Genomic DNA, 24,042 nt, shown 5'->3' on the forward strand with positions numbered 1-24,042 from the left:
ATAATCCACAAACTTGTAAACTTATAAGATATGTTTATATTATGATTATAAAAATAAGAAATTTTTTTTTATATGAACACTATTTTTCACTTTTTTGTATATAAGATAAATTATATTATTAATCAATAATATGTTAATTAAAAGTTTAAAACTAATATATATATATATATATATATATATATATATATATATTTCGTGTATATGTTTTTTCAATTTAACTGTATTTTTGTATCCAGACTTCATAGCTTACACTCCCTCTGTAGAAACAACATCGTCAAGATAAATCGTTGCTACTCATGCGTAAACAAGAATACGTTATTATGATTTACTGATTTCAAAACAAATGAAGTGGTAAATTTCAAAAATAAAGTACAAATAACATTACTTAACTGTTGGGGAATGCGTTTGACAAAACCATATAATCAATAATTAAACAAGAGTTTCAGAATCAAATTCACAAAGCTTTATGATGAGTAATTATAGGACGTGTGTACGTCACGAATCACGATAACTAGTGGGCAAAAATGATGTTTATGCGCGAGAATTATACTATCACTGGGTAAAACGAGTTGTCACAGATATTAGGAACGTTACTTAGAACACGCTGAGTTCTCAATTAAGAAAGAATGAAAAGTAGAGATGAAGATGATGGCTTAAGATTAGGATGCATCCGAAGTGTCACCCTCACTCCACCAAAAGCTAACTGAAAAACTTGTAGTCAAAGACCGAACATAGTGCCACCATTTTGGCGGGATATATAACATTTCGCCTTCCTCCAAAATACAGTCTACAAATTCCAACTCTTGCACCTTGGGGAACTTCCTTTCATCCAGGTCATCTAAATCAACCTTCAGACAAAAACAACTCTAATCAACACAGATTTCAAAATATCAAAAGCAAAAATAAATATTAATCAACAAATAAGCACAACTTAAATGAAAACACGAGAATGGATGGCACAGTTTTTGCCGTATCAATAAAATTGCAGTAAAGCTAAGCGAGAACCAACACCTCCTATAAAGTTTCCACTTTGATACCTACTAAGTGCATAAACCTGGATCATATTGTATATGTAAACTGCAAAAACACAATCATATTCTTCTGAATTCTACTTTATGTTGGCAGCTTGTATAGACAATAATAAGCATTGCATTTGCCGAATAATCATTTTAGGTTAGTTATAAGTTTAAAATACTTGATCGCTTAGCTGCCTGGAAAATCTGTAGCAAGTGAAAGGATAAAAAAGCCTAGACTTACATTCAGTAAATGCTACTAGAGCTCTTTGGCCACTTAGACGGGATGTATAGATAGTATTACGCTTTTAAGCAAAGGACACAAGTAGACAGCACAAGTTGTCCAGTCATATAGTTCAGGAAACTAATTACCTGGCTGGAATTGCTGAGCATGGTACCAGAGTGGGGGGAAAGTTCCTCAGACAAAGATGACGAGTAAAGCCTAATGTATTTTTTTCCAACAACCTGTCAGTGAGAAAATGATTTCAGTCAAATAGATTATTCCATGGTGCAAAATACGGCTATGACTATTAGTATAGGCAATGTTCTACAAAAAATAGTTTAGGCAGCATCTTCTGGACAATTAAAAATAACAAGGACATAATGTTAACTACAATGTCATCTTCAAGCATTAAAGGTCTCTTGAAATAAGCCACAGTACATCCAAACTTCATATTTTGTCTACAGCTTGAATAACATCAACTATGCTATGCCAGCTATTGGCTTGGTAATAGTGCTGCAAAAAGTAGGAGTCACGGTACCTCCATTATTTCAGTAATAATTACTTGGTTTACGTATGCTCAAAAGGCGAGGTACATAAATGAATTCTGTGTGTGGTGGGGTGGGTGTAGAGAAGCTGATTTGTAATAGACAGCTCAGTTCTGTACAGCTGAGTTACCTGAGCTAGTATGTTATGATGCGGATCATGGTGTAATGGTGTTACTGTTCCTGCTGGACCAAACCAAGCATTGAGAGATCGTAGCTCCCCTCCACCAGCAAAACAATAGTCAGGAATAAAAATATCTTTCCGCAGCTCATTTATCTGTGATTTCAATGATATCAGTTACTGAAAGCAGTACAAGTCCTGCACTTGCAGGCTAAAATGAAAAAGTTGATTTGGAGACAACATAAATCTAAATTGTAAATACCTGATCAAATAATGGATGCTGAGCAAGATAAGTAGGACCACCAGGAGAACAAGCACCAGACTTTATCCGCTGAATAAATTCTGAAAAAGTAATCAGTTCTTGCTTCCACTCAGCACATAAATAGTTTTTTCCAACCTGGAAAAAACGCTGCAAGTTACCCTTTTTTGCAAAAATTTATCTAAAAGTAAAAATAATATATAATACCTACAAAACCACTCCACCCTGTTCACCTTGTGTGTGTTTGAAGGAATTTCATGCATACTGCTAAACAACTTCCAACAGCCTTGCCATGACAGAAAAAATCTACATGAGGTAAATGCAACATACATTCAAATGGTACTAGATGTAACTAGAGGTGACAATAGATTGGATAAATTAATTCAGATTAAAATGAATCGAATGAAAAAAATCCATATTGATTCATTAAAAATCTGATCCAACCACTAACATTTTTTTGGTAGATGGATATCCAATCTGGATATAGATAATATTTTTAATTTTTTTCAAAATATATTTTGCTTGACTTTCAAAAACAAATTCTGTAAATTAAATTTTAAAATGTGTGTTTCTAAATGTTTTGGAAACTTACATTTAAGAAGATTTAATTTTGAAACTGTTAGGCTAGGAAATAATGAGAGAAAGTGAAATGTGTATTATAGAATGAAATTTTAAAATACTAGTTATGCAGTTAGTTGTTTTGGTGGAAGGGAAGGGACTCTTTCTCAGGAAGTCTATATATAGTTGCCTTTAGGGAGGTGTTGGGGGAGCTTTTTGAAACGGAGAGCCTTTGGCTGTGTAAACAGGGAATACCCTGTGTGAAAGAAAGTACCTTCCTTTGTATGCAAAAGTTGTTGTAAGTCTACGTCTTTTTGGTTTGTGTTCTTTCTTTGTTATCTTAATGAACCTAACAGAAACACTAATTGGATTAACTATGATCCGTTAAATATTGATAGGAGGACCAAAATAATGAGTAGGTCATTACTCATCTGTGAAATTAAATGGATGGACTTGATCTAACTCATTTCTTTTATATCTTGGTAATAGATGTATTGACTGGTGGATGGACCAAATGGATGATGGATAAATGAATTGTTTTGCCATCCTTAGATGTAACATATATGTTACAATGTTAAGAATTGACAGAAAAACTTACGTGAATCATAAATTTCATCAACTTTTGTCTACGTCACCTATTTTTTTAATTTCAGTTTTAAGAACTTAATGGGAGAAAAGAATCTATCATGGAACATCAGATTAAAAGGAGGAATGGAGGGGGAAGTCTTCATTCACAAAGTGTTGCAACCAGAACAAAATTTATTCACTTGTTAGATGCATGACACATGAAAAGCTCTGGGATTGTTTACACAACACTTTTAGGCCTATAAACCCAAAATATTTGAAGGGAATAGCATGCAATGCAAATAGATTAACTACATCATAGCATGTTCCACTCTAACTGATGAGTAGATGGCCAATTTTTATTGCCTGTAGGCATAAATTGAGGAAACATAAAGAGAGGACGATGTTTGTGTTTTGTCAATAACTTTCCATGTTGGACAATGTTCCATTTTTTCTTAAATTTTGGTCTCAAACTCTCAATATTATATTTTCAACATCAGTAGGCTTGAACATTTTTCACACATATTCCCCAGTGAGTTATGTTACAGTTGGGTACTCGTCAATTAGTAGAGTTAAAATTTAACTCACATACTGAAAACAATTGTCAGCCATCCAATAACCTTTTCTCTTCAGAAAAGAAGAAAATCAAACAAACACATTCGGTCTAAGACAATCAAACAAATATATTTAATCTCAGAAAATCAAACAAACACATTTAATCTCAGAAAATCAAACAAACACATTTAATCTCAGAAAATCAAACAAACACATTTAATCTCAGAAAATCAAACCTTCATCCCTCTACCTTTGCTCCTCAGGGAAGTGCAGGTGTCTTCCCTTACAATCACAAAAAGACCATCAGAGGAGTAATTACCTCAACCGGAACTGTGCGGTCACCGGCAACTCTCAACAAGTAATCTTCATCATTCCATTTCGCGCTGGCTGGCCAGTGAGCCATACAATCGCTGATAATAACCGGAGAGCGAGACAGGTAATGATCCTTTAGGAATTTATCCAACGACAACGCTGATTTCTTGATCACAAGCGTAGAAGAAAGAGACTTCATTGGTAAAAGTTGGAGCACCTACAGTGTAAAAAGCTATAACATAAACGTTAGAGCAGAACAGCCTTGAATAAAATAAAATCAAATGCAACCAAAACAAAAAGAAAAAAAAAACCTTCCAATTCCAACATTAATAAACAATTAGTATCACATCATCCCTGAGAATTACACTAGCACACTACATGTTTGATTTAACGTGAGTATTTCAGCAATTAACTGAAGCTTCACGAATGAGATTTCCCAAATGCAGATTAAAAACCGATGATAAAAGTAAACAAAGAGGAACGGACCTCACCTCTGTCACATTAAAGTCCCGATCGACCAACCGGCGTCCCGAGTCCCCCAATTCAGAAACCCTAACGCTCCTTCGAGATTGTTCCGACACTTTCGCGACGGCGGAGTCCAAATCCTTGCGGAGGAGCGCCCCTCCCATGATGATTCCCAAATCTAAAACCCTAAGCGCCTCCCTAAACTCGCCGTTGCCAGAGTGGTGTCGAGCCACGTAGAGGCAAGCCATGGAGTACGCGTCGCGCCACACCGGCAGCACCGAGTGCCAAGGCCCGGAGTGCAGCTGCTCCCACGCCATCTCACACGCCGCCTCCGCCGCGCGAATGTCGCCCCCGGCCGCCAGCGCTGCCATGCTCACGTACGCGTACCCACCGTGCTCGGAAATCGAGTGGAGAAGCGCCGCTGACTCCCGGTCCAGCGTCGGCGTATCAAAGTGGAAAGATGGAGCTCGGTCGCCGGATGCGGTGGTGGTGGACATTGCTGCGGCGGCGCAGGGAGAGAACTCCGGCGAGAGAACTGAAAAAGTGAAAGTATGTAATAAAAGTGTTTGATATTTGAGACTCTCGAAGAGATAGATATTTCTAAGTATCTTAGCTTAGGACCCAAAGGTAAATAATCATTGCTAATCAACCATTATATATTATACAGAAAGATATTTTTCTCTTTCCTTTCCTCACGGTATATTCAGATATTTTTGTCTTTCTTTTATGATATTTTTTGTCCACTTTATTACGTACTTTTTTTTTTGTTTTTGCTTTTTTATTTTTATTTTTATTTTTATTTTCTTCAAGTAGCTTAGCTTTTGATTTTATTCCACTATAGCCTCCTATGATGCCACGTTTTCTAGCAAAAGATTAGAAATTAAGCTTTCAAATTAAATGAAGCCACGTTTATGACCTAAACGTCACAGAAATTTTGAAATTATGCATTTCAATAAAGAGAGCTACAACTGCGAAAAAGAAAGAAGGTCCAATCACACTTGTTAACACTTTTCCATGGTATAACTTAAAAAATGTTAGGTCATATTCATTCATTTTATTCTATAAGTGTTAAATTGAATAGTGAGAGATATTTTGAATCTAGAAACTACGGATATTTGATATTTGAATCTTGCACTGTGCATTGAATTGATCAAATATCCCAAAAGAGAATATATTATGTCTCCTTTCATTTTCTTAGGTGCCATAATTATTTGCAAATAAATCATTTTTGTTGACTAGTCATTATAATATAACCCATTGATATTATGCAAACTGGGTATCCCATGTTCATGAAATCATATATCCAAAAAAATCAAACATTTTGCTCTCTTTTCTCTATGTGTTGAACTTTAATTTAAATATATCCACTTTCATATTATTGATAGATATTTCATTTTGTGAGAGCAATGTGGTAGAGTTTAATTTTTTTTTTGGGAAAGATTTAGAATTTAATTTTGATTAATATTAATAAAAAAAAATTATTTATCTTAGGTTGTCCAAAAGTCTTGGCATTTATAGGTGACGAGAGATGTTGGCTAGAATTAAAAATTCAACATTCTTGATTTCCCACTAATATTAAAATTATACCAATTTGTTGCACTGATAGCAGAACGTGAAATATAGTAAGCAAAAAAAAAATGGTTCCACCACTCTGAAAATTGTACACCAATTTGTAATGCAGATTGGAGGGGCTCTTTGCATTGTTTTTTCCTGTAAAAGGCAACAAATGGTTCCATTTTCTAGTCCAATTGTTTTGTCTTCTTGGAATGGTGTTTCTTTTCACCAGATTATAAATGATGAACAGAATGGAAAACAAAAAAGGGTTGCAAAAGATTAACAAATATATCGATCCCAATTAAGTATAACCTTTTCTGATTATATACAAAAGTAAGCACATTGCAGAAGATAAAGGTCGTATAGCACTTAAATGATGATATGACATTGAACCATTAATGGAAATATAAGATAAAAACAAAGAGTGGAATAAGCATATATTGAAGGAAGGGAACTCAATGGCCTATAGGGTGATTATTGTGATGAAGAGGGTCAGGTCCCGTTGGAACTTCTCTTGCTGAGTCTTCAACCGTGCCAGTAGAAGAAGCAGCTTCATTCCCAAATCTTGCAACCTGAAAGAAAAATCCCATGTTACCAACATAAAATAACTTGCAAAGATTTTGTTTTTGCATTATGTCATATACCTGTGTGTTTGTTTGAGACTTAACAGAGCGAAAAACAACCTTAAGGAAATGAAGAGTGGTTTTCTTGAACTCGGATTGAACAAATGGGAGTGAAACAAGAAAAATGAAGAAAACAAGGTTGAGGGGTTTCTTGATGGCCATTGTGTTGGAGGAGTAGAGACAGAGATGGAAGGCGAAAGAAGAGAGGAATGGCATAATAAAGAACCCTTTTTGCGTTGGTTTCTGGGCAGAAATGAGGAAGCTTTTCGAAAACCCGTCCAAGGAAATTGATGGGTAATAGTGTGTGTTAGAGTGATTTGAAATGAATTTGATTGACAAAATGAACCTCTTGGGTGGTGGGGTGTGTGAGAACGAAGAACAGTGAATGAATAGTAATGAACAGAGAAAGGGAAAGGGAAAAAGACAAGGAGAGGGGTAAAATGGGGATGGAGAGACAGTGACAGTGTGACGCGCACACTATTCCGAGGTAACAAGACGTTTGAGGGAAGGGCACGTGGCATGGTGGACATCGTCGTAGGTATGTTGGCGGCGTCGTTGTCGGGACACGTGGCTCTTAATAATTGGTGGGAAGGAAGAAAAATCGCGTAAAGAAAAGATGGCGAGCTGGGCCCTCCAATCATTTTGGGTGGGGCCACTGCGTGACCCTGCTGCCATGCCATGCTTGTCATGCAACCGCCAAGATTGGATTGGCCGTTTCATGTCCACGTCTTTTCTTTTCAAAGGCTGATTTTTAATTGTGTGACGATACAAACACCCTATTTTATTCCATATTTATATATTTATATTTATTTAACATCGAGACATGTAAATAAAAATGTTAGAAATCAAGATTAAGTAATTATGTTTGATTAAGTTATTAAGTGATTTAATCCAATCATTAAATAACTTAATGTGATCTTTTCTCTTAAACCTTTTTGTTTTTATTTAATCTTTTAAGAAAATAATCATTCATTTATTATCGGTTAAGGTTAACTTTTTAACACAAAAAATTAAAACACAATTTGGGAGATTTGGAGAAAGTTGTCATCAAAACTTCAGAGATATAAAGTTATTTTGATAGGTTAAAAAGATAAGATGAGAAAAGTTGTGGATTCAGTTAACACGTACCAATGATAGCATTGTCGATAAAAAGAAATTAAAATGAATGTAAAGGAGAAAAAAAAAACGAGTCATGATAGACAAATAGAGGTGAAATTCAAGTAGAATTTCACGGTATGATCGATGCATATATTATTTAATGATACAAGATCCTAAGCGTAAAATGGTTAAGTTTCTTCTAAAATGCTAGCTAGTTGTTTATTGAAAGAGTGCAGAAAAGAGAAGCCAGCATATATGAGTACAAATATTTCTCAGCATGATCTAATGATTTCTTCTTTCATGGCAAGTGACAAAGAACAAAGATTGCTCCCATTCTCTAACTGCACACCAGGCATGGCCACAGCTCTACTCCCTACAAACCCATCTTCTCCAATTTTGATCTCTCCAAATTTCACCATTCCTCCTTCACCTTCATACACATGCCCAAACAACAAGGCTTCTCTTCCTACACAACCCCTTCTTTCAATCTTCACCATTTCTGGGTTCAATAAGGCTCCCATGCTATCTACATAAACTGCATCTTCCATATCCACATCTGCACCCATCATCTTCATCCACACCACAAACCAAAATGACCCACTTGTCATGTCCATAAAATACTCTCCAACTAAGGTTCTAATGGCCTGCCATGTGCTGTCCAATGTGATCCTTTCACTCCATATACCCACTCTTTCACCTGCTTTCTTCCTTCCCACAAGAACCCATTTGGCTATCACACATGCCAATGATGCTAAGGCCCCTGACTGAACCCAAAACAATGGAAGCAACCAATATATTTGAAGTTTCTTGGCACTCTTTAGGTATAGAACACAGTTCAAGGGACCAAAGACTGCTAAACCCAACACCATATGAGGTAAAACTGTTTGTAGCAGTGGCTGAGTGAAGAGTGCTGAGAATGTCTGAAACCATGTTCTGGTCAGGGTCAATTTCTGTGAGTCATTTTTGTAGAGACCTGCAGCCAAATCAACAACCTTTTTTTTGCTTATGTTGTTGTCTATATCTTTTATCCATTCATCACAAGCATTCTTCACCGAGTTCCTTATGACGGCTTGGGACTTTGATCCAATGTAGACACCACCCTCTTGGAGGGTAGAATTCATTTGAGCAACTGAAAGTGCACCTAGAATGACATTCTTTTGGACTAGAGAACCGGGTAGGACTACACTTTGACTCCCAATAACCGAATTATCCTGAATCTCAATTTTTCCACTGACAAATCCGCTTGAAGAATGAAACCCTGTAATTATCCGGCTAAAATCTCCAAGATGTACACCTGAACCAATTGACATTAACTCTGGACATGAAACTGAGTTGATGGCTCTGATGGAACAATGCTTACCGATTTTGGCACCCAAAAGGCGTAGATATATGCAGAAGGCTTCTGTTCCTGAGAGAAGCTTTGCACATCTAAGGTGGCAGGAAGTTGTGACTTGACATCGAAGCCAGGTTTTAAATTGTGTTTGGTTTTGACTAGTTTTGAGGAGACGAGTAAAAGCAGTGGTGAGAATGATGAGTATGAAACCATGAAGCAAATAGGCGCTGGTAAATGAAATGGCAAAAGTGATTGGGTTTGATGAGACTTCAGAAAACATGGTAGCATACGCAACGATTGTAAACGGGATCCAATGGAAGGCCCCACCAATGCAAACAAAGGAAAAGTGTTGGGGTGATAGAGGTTGGTTGGAGAATCTGGTATATAAGAAGTAGGAAATGATCGCAGCAAGGGAGCTGAGAAAGCCAACAAGATAGATTCCCATAAAGTGGTTGATAATATCATATTGAGTTTTTCTGATATTAACAGAGAGCTCTGTTTTCTGAAATAAAATAGAAAAGGTATTAGTTAATAGTTCTAGCTTCAATTGACTTTGAGATCACTTCATTGTTTGTAAAATTTGTCAAACAAAACTTTGTAAAGTATCATTTTCCTCTGTGCTAAGAGTATATGTTCTAAATATATAAAATAATTTTATAAGCGTTTCTTACTTAGACATAACATACCTTAATACCATTATCAAGCTTTGCAGGTTTGAACACATGTTGGTCTGGTCCAACCTTTTGCAAGGCCTGTATCTCAGCACCTTCTTCAATGACACTTCCCTTTTGGATAACAGCATAAGGTCCAATAGAAGAACATTTGCCAATCCTAATAGGATGGAAACGTAAAATTCCATTCTTTACCTCGTGGCTTTGAACCAAAACACCTTCAGCGATGGTAACTTCATCTCCAATTGACACCAAAGATGGGTCAGTGATGTCAACCGTGTCAAGTAAAACTGATGATCCGATCCTTGCGCCCAGCATCTCAAACCAGCATTTCAGAAACACTGTTCCTCTGAGGTGTACCGCCAGAACTCTAGAAGAAATTTCTTGGGCCTTATACAGTGTCCACCACTTGACAAAATCCATTGAATATATGGAAATTTCAGAGGTAGGGTCATAGTTTGGCCCCAAGAAAGAGCTTCCAAATAATGATATGCAAATGCAAGTAGAAGCCATGCAAAGAATCCAAGCAACAGGTGCAAAAGTCAGGGAAATTAAGTAATGTAGCCATGGAAATCCATTTATCCATTTACTGGCACTTAAGGTGAAATTGAGATAAGTAGTGACGGATAGATATGCAGGAGAAACCAGAATGATAGAAATATAAATAAGAGATAGGAATTGAAGTACACGGATACCAAACCACCAAGACTTGGATACCTCCACATTAAATTCAGTGGAACCATTCTGAGCTTCTGGAACATTGGATGAATTGCTAGTAAGTTGAGGCTGAGACTTTGATAGAAGATCTTCACAGAAGTTAGCCAATTCTAGAATGCAGGATGCAGTGAAAACATCTATGGCTGAAATCGGAGTTGCTAAGAAATCTGAGAGTTTTTGAGTTGCTTTAACCACTCCAATTGAGTCAATTCCATATGAGGTCAAGTTGTCTGTGATTGAGATGTTGTTGACTGAGATTCCAGTCTGCTCAGATATTAGCCCTTTCAAGAACTCTACAATTTCATTCTTACTGATCCTTTTCCTTGGTGCAAGTGGCCCCGGTGTTTTTCCTTCTCTCAACATTCCTGTAGTAAACGAACTTAACAACGACTTCTTTCTCAAAACAGGTGTTGGACCTATTGGTATCAAGTTCAGTGTTTCATCACTGAACTGTTTGACACATTCAAACCTCTTGATTTTTCCTGAAGTTGTTTTGCTGATGGTTCTGGGCTTGATCAACTTGACGGAAGCAACATTAACTCCATGTTCTTCCATCACACGAGTCTTAATTTTCTCAATCACATCTTTGGTGACTGGCTTACCATCCCTTACTTCTGCAATCACGACTAAGCCTACCTGATCAGAGCCATCTGGGGTGGAAATCCCCTTTGCTGATAAAATTTCCTCAGGAACTCCAACGACAGCACAGCAACCAGGACGAAGAATGTCAGACGAAGTCTCAACTGTCTTCTCAACATCCGCTGAGTAAATATTTCTTCCAGCAACAATGATAAGATCTTTGATTCTTCCAGTGATGAATAATTTCTGATCAATTATTCGTCCCAAGTCTCCAGTTCTTGTGTAGCTACGACCAGGAAGGTTCTGAAGTTCATTCCTGAAAGTTTTTAGACTCAACTCTTCCCTTCCCCAGTATCCTATTCCTGCACTTGGACTACTAATCCAGATTTCTCCCTCCTTTCCATCTTCCTGAAGCTCTTCAAGAGTTTCTGGATCAACTATTCTAATGTCAATATCTGCATCCTCATGATTAACATAACCACAACAAACTCTTCCCTGCCAATCCAAAATGATCGGCTTACCTTCTCCATATGCACAACAGACAAACACACAATTTTCTGCTAAACCATATCCAGGCGCCATCACCTTTTCAGATAAGCCAAACGGACTGGTTAGCTCAACAAATCTTTTCAGGGTCTTCTGTCTCACTGGTTCAGCAGCAACCATAAGAAAAGTCAAGGATGAGAGGTCTAAATTATGAAGCTTATCCTTGTCAGACTCCAATCTTCGAATCATTAACTCAAAGGCAAAGTTGGGGCCAGCACTATGAGTTGCTCGGTACTTGCTCATAACTTCAAGCCATAAGAGTGGTTTCTTGATAAATGTCATTGGCGAAAACAATACTGCAGAACCACCACTAACAAGAGATGTAAAAAGTCCCCCAATCAGTCCCATGTCATGATACTGAGGAAGCCAGCTTACTAGCATTGTCCTTGAGGTGCTCTTGTATCTCCTTCGCATCAGCTTTACATTGTGAATTAGCCCACCATGAGTGATCATGACTCCTTTAGCATCACTAGTTGAACCAGAGGTAAATTGCAAGAAACATATATCACCTGGCTCAGGTTCACCTTGTTCATCAAGATGTTCCAAAACCATACTTTTGGACTTCTTGACCCATGTATCAGTGTGCAACCATGGAAGATTGGGCCACCGAGCCAAAGATTTCTCATTTTTTCCAACGAATGAGATTAAATTTTTCAACGAACCTGCACGGACTGCTGAGTGATAAGCAACTGTTGATAAAATTGCCACAATGCTACATGACTTGGCAATATTTTCAATTTGCTTTAGTGATTGTCCATTTCTTTGCATGGGATCTGGAGGAAGAATTGGGACTGGTATGACTTTAGCTCTTAGGCATCCAAAGAAGGCATCAATAAAATCCAAACCGGGGACATAAACCAGAAGAACCTTGTCACCTGGCTTTATAACCGGCTTTTGGCTTGTTACAAGCTTATGAGCAATGCAAGAAGAATTAAAACACAGTTCTCTGTAGGTCCTTTGGCTTACTGGAGCCCCTTCTTCATTAATCCAAGAATACAGAATCCTGTTTTGAGTGATTGGATGAGTTCCCCAGTGCTTTAAGTAGCTATTCAAAGTAGGCAAATTAGGAAATTGCACTTCTTCCAATTCACCTAATTCTTTAGGGTTCTTTTTCTGGCACTCAGTTTGCAAGGGAAACAGATTCTGCATAAAACATACTTGTATGAAGTGTAGGTCTATTTGGAAAACATGATCATCCAAATTCAATAAAATCTAGACTTTTCAAATCATTGATTTGTAAAAATACATAAAAATGACAAATTACCTTAGTGTAAGGAAATATTGGCAAATCATTGCTATGTGCAAAGTTCTTGCAGATCAGAGCCATGGCATAAGATGAATTTCTCTCTGTTAGCTCGAAAGCCATGAGTCCACCTACATAGTAAGTATTTCTTGATCCTTGAAGCTTTGATTCCAACTTTTCATAAAACCCATCTTTCATATCTGTATTGAAGCTTCAGAATTTAGAGCTCCTTTGTGGCAAAAAGTATTGAACTCTCAAAAAAACAAATCAAATAGACAAACAAATACCTTGGCTACCAACATGAGGAAAGTACATAAAGCGGCGTTGAAGAATGACATTCTCAACTTCTCCTCCCATGGCTTCTATTGTCTTGATCGCAAGCTCCGTGACTGCTTGTCCCTTAATATCAACAGAGTTGCCATAGGACCAGAATAAGAATATGTTAGAGCCAGCATAAAATTTTTGCATTGCAACTGGATGTCCTATTGTGCTGGGATCTTCCATATATTCACCAAAATAGTAAAATCCAACAGGTAAATGTTCTAGCCCGTTAATCTTTATAACAGTGGTGTAGTAGTCATTTGTCTCTACTTTGCTGAACAATTCCTTTTCAAGGTCACTTGCATCCATTACTTCTGTTTCACGCTCTGCCATAAGACTTGTTTAATCAGGTTTGAAGCTGGAGAAAATAGCACTACCTTACATAAATATGGAGCAGTAAGAATTTTACCTACCTATGCAAGTTGAAGGAAATGATCTGTAAGTCCTTCCATATTTTAATGGAAATGAGCCCGAGATTATTATCTTATCAAATTCCAGAGTTTCAACTTTATTTAAGCTCTTGGTCTTAACAGTGACACCATCAGAGTTCCTCCTGATTGCCAATACTTCAGTGTTACAGCAAAGTTTTAAGGGAAGCGATTCAGCAATCTTCTGCCACAGACTAGTATATCCATTTTTGAATCGTCGAATTTTTCCAGCCATGGACGTTCTAGTAAATTCATGCAGGTAGGCATAAGGCATGTCTTGAGTAAATCCATATCCTGAAGCAGTGTAACCATAAGCTACAGATTTGGGAACAGATTTGAGTCCATGATGCTTAAGATATTCTGGAGTTAAGTCTGAAGCAATGTCACTAACAGCATGGACCCCAATACGATTACAATTCTTCACCTTTTCCTGACAATAGCACAAGGACAATTGATTGACCTCATACAAATTTCAAGTCGTAGAACTTAGAAAAACAAGCATTAGGTGTCTATAAAAGACTGAAAGTAGAGAGAAAAAACTAACTTGGATTTCCAATGTAAGTGACATAACTGATACATAATCATCAGCAACTTCAATATCTTGATATTTTCCAGTGGAATGATCAATGACAGCAAGCTTGTGGGAATCCAATTCTTCTAGTTCAGAGGCTGTCTCTCTTGCCAAGTGAAAAATGACTGGAGCACTGTTTGCTGCAAGAACTTGCCCACCCAGATCATAAACTTTTCCTGCATAGACATTTACTAGTGGTCAAAACCTATTGTCACTTTTAATCAGTCAAGACTTAAGAGAGTGTAATCAAGATATACCTTCAATTTCTACTGATTCACACATGCCACCAACCGTATGATGTTTCTCCAAGACTGTGATGTTCTTATAACCAAGCCTGGCTAGTGCATAAGCTGCTGATAAGCCACTTGGACCAGCACCAACTATTCCAATTCTGGTGTTTTCTGCCAAGGAAGGGTGCAATTTGGAGAACTGGTCCTCTATTGGTATCTCTAGATCCATCTAGTATGATTTTGAAACCAGAAATATGTAAAACCTGTTAAGATCAAGTGACAAACTCAGTCAACACTATAAACTTCAGTAGTATTATACATGCATCATCCAACTCCCAACCTTTGGGAGCAAGGTCTAACCCAACTGATACAGAAAGATAAATTTCATAAGCCAACGCTTGGAGGATTTCTCGCACGAAACACAGAATAAATAAATAGTAGTTAGTAGTTATGACTTAGCACACAGACAAATATACTGATTTAACAAGAAGTTCGTTGCTGTGATGTCACAAGTAACACATAAATGGGTCCAGATGCACCCTCCCTATAATGCATGCTATATAAGTCCTAGATTCAGAAATAGCCTCAGCATTGGGTCTACTATAGCGTGGAAGAACTCTAAATAGTCTGTTGGAGAACAATTCAAATTTCTAGAAGTCAAATCTTTCGAATGCTGTAGATAATATTTTTTTAGTGAAAGATTTAAAATTGAAAATGAATACTCAACATACTCTTTCAGAATTTAGAATAGTCTGGTAGAAAATTAAACTGAATGACGAAGAAACACGAAATGAGGAGAAGTTTTCACAAGGAACTCGAGAAATAGTCCACACCAAAATAAATTCAGAAAAGACAAACTGATGGCAGTCTTTTTCATTGATCATTCGGCAACAGAAAATATGGAAACATTTCATCACTAACTTTAACTCAGAGGTGAGAAGTATGCAGTTTAACGTCAATCTTCTAAAGGACTTGATGTAATTACACTCATTGTGAGAACAAAAACACAAAGACAACACGTGCATGAATCAAACACATTAACCCGTGCAGAACCAATCTTGTCCACTGCAAACTTTTGAGCAATGTGCTGACAGAATCAGACATGGCGATTATGGAAGCAGAAAGGGTAACAAAAGAAACTATCACGTACCTTAAGTGACCATGCAACACGTTTGGCCGTTAACTGTACCAAGTGGATGCAAAATGGCAAGCAAAAGAAGTTTAAGAGTGTTTGTGAAAGAAGGGTACGTAGCTTCAGTTTCACACACTGAACTGAAGTGGAAGCTGCCGAACTCGTTGTTATATATAGAAGTGTTAGCGTATAAGGGCTCAAAAAATAGAGACAAGTAGATTATGATGATAATGATGTTTATTATGCGGCTTCGATAAGTCCCAGAATGCCATCACCGTCTGTGAAGGATAATTCAACAGAGGATCAGGAGATATTCCAATTTGATTCTTCAGTATCATGCATGTTAATTACAGCAACACTTAGGAGAATCCATATGCATGCCAACAATTACAAATTACAATATGATCTTACTCGTCCATGCTCCACAAATATCAGTTTTTTATGTTAACAATAACAAAATTTTATAGTCTTGTATCTTATTATTTACCAATTATAATGAACATCAGAGAGATATATGATGGGTTGAGAAAGAGACAGACGAAAAATTACATTGAGTAGTGTTCATAATTTTATATATATATATATATATATATATATATATATATGTATGTATATATATATATGTATGTATATATATATATATATATGTATGTATATATATACATACATATATATATATACATACATACATATATATACATATATATATATATATATATATATATATATATATATATATATATATATATGAGTTGGTGATGTGGAATTATGCCTTACAAGATACGAATTTCTGCAGATTGTTAGTTGACTAAGGAGCACCATCCGATAATGGTGGAACTTCCGATGATTGTCGTTGGATTGAAGTGGACTTTTTCTTCTTCTTTTTTTCAATTTTATATACCACGTTTGTAGTAAAAAAAAATGGATCGTTATTGTTATAAATAAATAAAAAATGGATCGTTATCCATGATGGTAGTTAATGATGTTTCTTTAAGGTTAGCGTTTTTATATATGTTTATACAGCGTAATAGGGAATGTTTATTTAGTTATGTTATAGTTGTGATTTACATTTTCTTGATTTTTTTTTTTCCAGAAACCATGTCATTTATTTTGTCACTTACTTTTCTCTCTTCTCTTCACATCTTTCTCCTTAATCTGAAATTAGTAACGAAAATTATTTATGACTTATTTCCTGATATGATTAACATCAAGAAAGGGATAAATTATACACCCACACATGTTTCTTACATTTTTTTGGGTAGAACCGGAAGAGATAAAGTGGGAAAATGGAATACATAAAAAGAGCAATAATGATTTATAAAAACTTAGTTTGTATAGACTATGGTGAGTGAAAAAAAAAAAAGAAAAAAAATGTGAAAATTGAGGTTATTTGAATTAAAAGAAAGAGAGTAGAAATAAATAAAAGTAAAATATGTTTATTTATTATTCATTTTTTTAATTTTATTATTTATTATTTATTTTATTATAATAAATAAATATTAATAAAAATAAACATATTATTAATTATGTTGAAAATATAATCCATTGCTAATTATTTTATCAATATTTATGACAATCAATTTTCTAATTTTTTCTTCTTTTCTTAGCTTGCTCCGTTTCCATCTTCAAATACAATCAAGTGTAAATGTATTTTGATCTTTTATAATCTTTAATTTGTACATTACAATTTTTATTTTTTTTAAATTTCATGAATTCAATCCTTCAATTTTGAAATTAACCCATGCGAATGTTAGGAATCCAAAAGTCTCATAATGATAAAAAAAAAGAAGTTGAATATAATGTAAAAAGAGACTTGTAAATTAATTGTCTTATATTATTATAATGTAAAAAGTTGAATTCTTTACATGAATTCAACTCAAATCTCATAAAAAAATTTATAGTATCAGATTTTATCCGAGAGGAAAGGTATCAATACTGTCTTAAAAATTTTAGTTTTAAACTCCAAGTCACATTTAATCTCTCCGTAATTAATTATTTTGAAAAAAAGAAAATCATTGAGTTCATTTAGTTCGTTACTTAAATTAGAAATGTGTGGATTATGAGAAAGGTAGAGGCGGTCCCAAATAATGTTTCATTAAATTTTATTGGCTTAAATACCTTTTTCGTCCTCATTTTCATAATGTTTGTTGCGAATGGTCCTCATTTTGACATAATGTTTAAAACGAATGTTTAAAATGGTTCTCATTCTTACAATTCGTGTTTTATTTGGTCCTGTTCTGTAACGCCGTTTAAATCATTAACGGATCATTGTACAAGTGGCACAGTTTGTATTAGGGTGTGTTACGTGTACTGTACAGGTGTGTGTGGTAATTAGATATTTGGGGTTAAATAAGTGAGCTAGGGTTTTAGTAAGGAATGTTTGGGCAGTTGGTGAGTTTTGGCAATCTTGTTCCTCCATTCCCAATTGGTGTTGCTGCAATCTTCTTCTTCCTGCAATCCCATTATATAGGTATGTTACAGTCTCAATCTTCTTCCTTTACCTCAGGTTGTAATCGTTGGAGGCAACCGTGTTATATCACTTCGTGCACTGTTGGTGGTTCAACGAGAAATGGCCTGATTTGTAGCTGCGGAGAGATGGCAGCTTTGAGGATGGCAAGAACTCCAAAGAATATTGGTAGAAAATTTTGGGTACAATCTATTTTTATTTTTGTGTTAATAATAAATTGGTTTTAATTTTTGGTTTATTGATTTACAGAGTGGTGGTTCCAATAATGTGGGCTGCAACTCTTTCAAATGGTGGTGTTGATGAAAAGATGTCATCACCATGACACAAATGAGACAAATTAATGATTTTAAAGTCCAATCTGTTTTGTACTATTGTTAAATGAATAAATGAATTAGTTTGATTATGTTGATATTAGTTCCAACATGTTCGAAATGACATCTTAATCTGAGCATTGAAGTAAGTGATATTGATCTAAGTCTGGAAGAAGTTAAATTCATAACATTAATTCATCTTCATCAAAATGCACTACATCAATGTTTGGCAAAAGTGAAATTGAACAAAGTTTAAGGAAAGTCAAAATGCAGTACAATGTTTGACTCTCCACTTCATACCAAGCTCAAGAAAGACGAAGATGAAGAAATTTCCCTAATTGCAAAATTTCTCCTAAATTGAAAAAATTAACGTTAATTAGCCACCTGTAACGTACACGTAGCACACCCTAATACAAATCGTGCCACCTGTACAATGCTCTGTGAATGATTTAAACGGCGTTACAGAAAAGGACCAAATAAAACACGAATTGCGAAAATGAGGACCATGTTAAACATTCGATAAAAATAAGGACCATTTTAAACATTCTGTTAAAATGAGGATCATCCGCAACAAACACTACGAAAATAAGGACCATTTTAAACATTCTGTTAAAATGAGGATCATCCGCAACAAACACTACGAAAATGAGGACCAAAAAGGTATTTAAGCCAATTTTGTTAATATAATGATCTAAACAATATGATTGATATTTATAATGTTTCTATCAAATTTACAATAATATGGATTTTTCTATCAAACTAATAATAATATATTAGTTTAGATTGAATCGAGGATTAAAAATATTTTTAACTTTCTTAAACTGTATTTTATTTTTCTTGTTATTGTCAACAATGACTTTATTATGCCAAAATTTTATTAAAATATATCAATATTCATTTTGATATTTGTTCAAAGTTCACAAGCCAACCTTTTAGACTTAAGGAACTAACATAGCTAGCAATCTATGATACACGGATATTTTAATTTGTATCACGTATCCATGTCCGACACATATCTGATATCTTACTTAGGATACGTTAACGATACTTATCAATGAAGAATCTAATATATAAACCAATAATGTTTTTATAATGATAATAATGTATAAATTTTTATGTTAAAAATATTTAAACATTTGATTTTAATTTGGATTTGTACAAAATTAATCATATATTTTTCATGTTTTTAAAAAAATTGTATATTGTTTAATATACATATATCACGTAATGTATCCTATTATTTTCAAAATTAATATATCGATGTATCCAATACATGTATCGTATTTGTGCATCATATATATATATATATATATATATATATATATATGTGTGTGTGTGTGATTATATGAGGTGAGCACACTAAATGTTATATTAAATATATTTTTTTGGTCAATAAAAAAAAAAAAACTAACATAGCATCTCCAGTTAATCTATTGTACCTAAATTTAAATTAAATATGCAAATAAATAGTAACTTACCGACACAAGTGAATCAAATATGTACCTAATCGAATCTTCTAAGGGTTCTTGTAATCAAAATGTCCAAAATTTAACCCTATTCCAAGATTGTTTAAATTGAACGAACTTGAAATTATGTACTCGCATGTTTGTATATCAAATTGACGCTACGAATTTTATTGCATAGGTAGACCTCGACGAACACAGCATTGTTATTTATTGCAACGCTATTCTAGATCTACAAAAGTGATCTGATTTTTCTTTTTTTGTTTTGATTCATTCTCATGATGAAAATGACCGTTGAAAACTTGTTAGCAGGTCAAATATATGATGATTGGCGTGGTAGGGTCTTCAAAAGTTTGGCGTAATGAAATATTAGATCCACATTATTGCTACCTTTCTTATGATAACGACATTTCTGCTATAAACGTACAATTTCACGTTAGTTTACTCGCAACAAAACAACAGAGATGTCATGTCACTTTACACAAGTAGGCCCTCTATTATTCTCTTGCTTTATGGTTCATCAGTGTTCTGGTTTTTATATTCCTCACTCAACTAAGAACTAATATTTTGAGATATTTGAAGTTTATTTGAGAATCTCTTCGAGCAAGTATTTTTTTTCATGAATAGTAGTAACATTAACTGGTAGCAGAAATCGTTAAGAGAATAACAGAAAGGGAAGGAAATAAAGCTAATCCTGAAAAATTTTGCAGAGGAAAATCTAGCTACCAGGACTATCTTACTCTACTGGCAGGTAAAAGTTGGCACTTACGAAGTTAATTACTGAATGCAAATGAACATTACTGCAACATCATGAATACTCTCACTTTATGAAGATTCATTTTAACCAAGTAGTGCATGAAAATGAAGAGAGTTGAATCATCTGTGCTCACAACATGCTGTCTGATCTAGCAGGCATTCTTCTGAAGAAGTTGAGTGGAACTGATGGAAGTCTCCTGCGGAATCTGGGGTGCCTAAGCATGTAGAAGCCACTGAGAAGTGACACAACTTGAAAGGGAGTAACATAGAGAACAATAGCAGCAATGAAACAGAATGTGACAAAGAGTGTAGTAGCCCTTGGATCTCTCCAACTCAGCAGACTTTGGAACCTTTCTCCTTGTGTTCCTAAGTCTCCTACAACACTTTGGACTCTCCCTGCAATGCTTCTTAACCGGTCATATCTCATCCTAACAATATCTGGTGACCGTGAAGTTGGGAATGAATCAAACTCTTCATCTAATTCATCAGGATGAGCAGCATCAGCATGAGAGAGTCTAGTGTCCATGTGTGGAGGGTGTCTAGGCCTCCATCTGAAGTTCCAGATTCCAATCAAGAACAGGTACAAGAAGATTGTGGGGAGTATTAGCTCAGGGTAAAGAGCCAATATTATGAAAAGGACATGAATTAGAATGGTGGTGATGGGGTTTTTCCAGTTGCATATCTGATCAAACCACCTCCCAAAGGCTATCAAACCTCCAAGAACTTTCATTATCCTGAAGAAATTGGCTTTGCTCCTTCTCATACTCCACATATGAGAATCCACATCAAGCATGTATTCTACAACCTCTTTCCTCAATGGTGGCTCAGCTCTGCTCAACCTCATTGACACAATCTGTATGGCCTGATGCCTCAGACTGTCCAGCTGAATCACAGATAAAGGATGGATGTAGTGCATCTTTGGCAACAGAGGCTGGGAATACATGTACAACATATTGATGAAAGATGAGCTTGTGAACCTCACAGCCAATTGCACTTCTCCTGTTTTCTTCAAACCTGAAGTGTGAAGTACTAAAAGAGGATATGAATGTGTGTAAACTCTATCAGCTTCAAGTGTGGATAACCTGATTCTCACCTTCCCTATCCTAGAATCCTTTGTTTCACTACCTTTATCTCCTCCTCCTACACGACCATTGTCGAAGACTCCTATGGTAATAACAGTGCATGGATCAAACACTTCCCAAGTGTATTGCTCATTCCACTTTGGAGTGAAGCTATCTACAATAGTCCTAGTTCGGATCCACTTCTGCCCATATTTTGCCACACAATAAGCATCTGTGGTTCCTCTGCCATCTCTTGTCTTCATCGGCATAAGCCCTACCGCACTTATAATCCCCACTTCAAGAATTCCAATGCTAGGCTTCCATAGCTGCTTAGCAGTTGGTCTAAGATCACTGCTGTAATGAGTTGACTCATCCAACACATGGAACCCACCATCCAAACACAACCTCAAATGTATCTTGCTTGCGAATTTGCTCTCCTTCTCCCCTTCAACATGCTTCTCAAGATTAAACCACCTGCTGTTCACAGGCTTATGGTCCAGCCTCCGCTGCACAACCTGCAAAGGGATCACACACCTTCCCAGAATCTCATCTTTGTTTGGTCCAACCCTGTCTTCCACGCTCAGAATCAAGGGATCCTCAAACGGCTCCGCAGCAACCAGCATCAAATCCTCGTTCCACATAGGATTTATGTTTTTGCTTTGAGACAATCTAGTTCTAACAAACTTGCCTCCTAGATTAACCTTCACAAAAACCTCAGGATACCGGCTCTTGTCACTGGGAACCAAGTCCTGCGCTTCAATCACATTGACCCTGACATACCAGAGCTTGGGAGAGAGGTAAACTTTTGACCTTATGTTGGTAACTGCTTCGGAGCCAACCATTGCTGCATCAGAGTGCCAAGAATCAGGAAATGCCTCATCTGCTTGAGTCCCCATCCAAACTGCGAGCATTAACTCTCCTTTTGTTTTTACACCCTTGCGATCTTCCAGTCTGTACCACTGTGGAGCCAAAGGACTGTCTGGAGGAACACGTCTTGGGATCTCATTCAGATCAAACCACACCCTCCCGACAAAGTCATCTGAAATAACATCCTTATCTTTCACAATTACCTCCAACACCGAGGCTTGAATCCGGTCTTTTGAGAAGGCAAAGACCTGATTCCACTCAGGGTTCGACTTCTTCTCAAAATGCTTGGTGACTCCCTTGAAGTTTCCAAGCTTCACTTCAACATATGGATCGAGACTTCCGGTCACATCTTTTGCAGGTAAGTCCGTGGCTTTCACCACGCGAACGTAGAGATACTGCATCTGTTCAACAAGGTCATAGGTGCTTGATAGCTTGTCCCTTGTCACTGCCCCTGCCCCAATGTTGGGAGAGGTCTCCTTCAAGGCGAATTCATGGGAATGTGCAAGTGGCGCCCTCTGCATTTTCTTCTCTAGGTTAACAGTTAACTGCATCGATTTGAAACAAACATGGAAATTATGAACACATTGTTTTTCGATGAGCAGATTTTGCCTGAGGTGGAAATCACACGATATGGAACATGCAGAAACACAGATAAACAGCAAGATAAGGACTTAAATTAAAGCATAAAGCAAAGCCAAAGAAGAAACTACAATCATTCACCTGCTTCAATTAATTACTCAAACCAAAACACAAATTGAAAATGAAAATGAACAAGTGCTGCATGCGTTGTTTGAAGTTCTCGCATACCTAAAATGGCTCTGGGTTTGGGTAGCTTCCTTCCTCGAGGTGCAAGCACTGATCAGTACCATTGAAGTCTGCACCTATACATAGAAAAATAAATACACCAAAATCTTACGTATATCTAACACACGTAGACACCCACGTATGACACATCGAACATGTCTAACCAGACTCACGTGGATACTTCGGATTATTTTAATAAAATGTTATTTGTTTAGGAAGTAATTTGATTTGATATAAATTCTAAAGTTTATTTGTATGATAAATAATAATGAGCGGTGACCTGTTTATAGATTTTACTGTGGAAACTAAAATGAAAAATAATGAGACTAAATTTTTAATTTGACCAACTTTAAAACAGGAACCACAAAGGCAGCACATGCGAAGATTCTGGTCGGTCATGGCACTCTGAAGAATGTTTTTCTTTTGAGAGAGGGACAAAATTATAAACATGATTAGATTTTGAACTTTTTGAATCCGTTATATATAATATTTAGGTAATGTGTATGTTAGTTTTCTTTTTTATATAATATTTAACTTTTTCTTTTTCAGTTTATTTAGATTTATATTCAGGAATGTAGAATTTAAATTCATATCCGATTCCAGTATTATTTCGACAAAAATATAATAATAATTTATAATAATATATAAAAAGGAT

General features: G+C 35.9%; 4 protein-coding genes across 4 annotated transcripts; all 4 read right to left on the reverse strand.

The window, feature by feature from the left end:
- Positions 1-400: 400 nt before the first annotated feature.
- On the reverse strand, positions 401-5,245 carry LOC114169300 (lysine-specific demethylase JMJ30). The gene is made up of 6 exons (XM_028054395.1): positions 4,639-5,245; positions 4,155-4,364; positions 2,162-2,296; positions 1,912-2,055; positions 1,386-1,478; positions 401-848 (listed from the first exon to the last, which is right to left on the reverse strand). The coding sequence occupies exons 1-6, from the start codon at positions 5,107-5,109 to the stop codon at positions 660-662; spliced, it is 1,242 nt and encodes a 413-aa protein (XP_027910196.1). The 5' UTR covers positions 5,110-5,245; the 3' UTR covers positions 401-659.
- Positions 5,246-6,468: 1,223 nt separating this feature from the next.
- LOC114170670 lies at positions 6,469-7,160 on the reverse strand. The gene is made up of 2 exons (XM_028056194.1): positions 6,811-7,160; positions 6,469-6,738 (listed from the first exon to the last, which is right to left on the reverse strand). The coding sequence occupies exons 1-2, from the start codon at positions 7,003-7,005 to the stop codon at positions 6,622-6,624; spliced, it is 312 nt and encodes a 103-aa protein (XP_027911995.1). The 5' UTR covers positions 7,006-7,160; the 3' UTR covers positions 6,469-6,621.
- Positions 7,161-8,159: 999 nt separating this feature from the next.
- LOC114170408 lies at positions 8,160-14,942 on the reverse strand. The gene is made up of 7 exons (XM_028055885.1): positions 14,554-14,942; positions 14,270-14,472; positions 13,711-14,155; positions 13,264-13,623; positions 12,998-13,176; positions 9,907-12,876; positions 8,160-9,722 (listed from the first exon to the last, which is right to left on the reverse strand). The coding sequence occupies exons 1-7, from the start codon at positions 14,753-14,755 to the stop codon at positions 8,160-8,162; spliced, it is 5,922 nt and encodes a 1,973-aa protein (XP_027911686.1). The 5' UTR covers positions 14,756-14,942.
- A 5,567-nt stretch (positions 14,943-20,509) lies between these two features.
- LOC114168503 (FT-interacting protein 3-like) lies at positions 20,510-23,480 on the reverse strand. The gene is made up of 2 exons (XM_028053345.1): positions 23,391-23,480; positions 20,510-23,128 (listed from the first exon to the last, which is right to left on the reverse strand). The coding sequence occupies exon 2, from the start codon at positions 23,102-23,104 to the stop codon at positions 20,786-20,788; it is 2,319 nt and encodes a 772-aa protein (XP_027909146.1). The 5' UTR covers positions 23,105-23,128; positions 23,391-23,480; the 3' UTR covers positions 20,510-20,785.
- Between the last annotated feature and the right edge of the window lie 562 nt (positions 23,481-24,042).

Source organism: Vigna unguiculata, chromosome 11 (assembly GCF_004118075.2).
Source record: "Vigna unguiculata cultivar IT97K-499-35 chromosome 11, ASM411807v1, whole genome shotgun sequence".
Lineage (NCBI taxonomy): Eukaryota > Viridiplantae > Streptophyta > Magnoliopsida > Fabales > Fabaceae > Vigna > Vigna unguiculata.

Excerpts from the sequence above, each read along its gene's own strand:
- LOC114169300 (XM_028054395.1), bottom strand. The coding sequence starts at position 5,109 with ATGTCCACCACCACCGCATCCGGCGACCGAGCTCCATCTTTCCACTTT. Across the intron at positions 2,297-4,154 it reads ACCGCACAGTTCCGGTTGAG|GTTGGAAAAAACTATTTATG; the intron begins GTAATTACTCCT and ends CGTTTTTTCCAG. Across the intron at positions 1,479-1,911 it reads ATCATAACATACTAGCTCAG|GTTGTTGGAAAAAAATACAT; the intron begins GTAACTCAGCTG and ends TCTCACTGACAG.
- LOC114170408 (XM_028055885.1), bottom strand. The coding sequence starts at position 14,755 with ATGGATCTAGAGATACCAATAGAGGACCAGTTCTCCAAATTGCACCCT. Across the intron at positions 13,177-13,263 it reads TCCTCATGTTGGTAGCCAAG|ATATGAAAGATGGGTTTTAT; the intron begins GTATTTGTTTGT and ends GCTTCAATACAG. Across the intron at positions 12,877-12,997 it reads CAATATTTCCTTACACTAAG|AATCTGTTTCCCTTGCAAAC; the intron begins GTAATTTGTCAT and ends TGTTTTATGCAG.
- LOC114168503 (XM_028053345.1), bottom strand. The coding sequence starts at position 23,104 with ATGCAGAGGGCGCCACTTGCACATTCCCATGAATTCGCCTTGAAGGAG.
- LOC114170670 (XM_028056194.1), bottom strand. The coding sequence starts at position 7,005 with ATGCCATTCCTCTCTTCTTTCGCCTTCCATCTCTGTCTCTACTCCTCC. Across the intron at positions 6,739-6,810 it reads AGTCTCAAACAAACACACAG|GTTGCAAGATTTGGGAATGA; the intron begins GTATATGACATA and ends TTTTTCTTTCAG.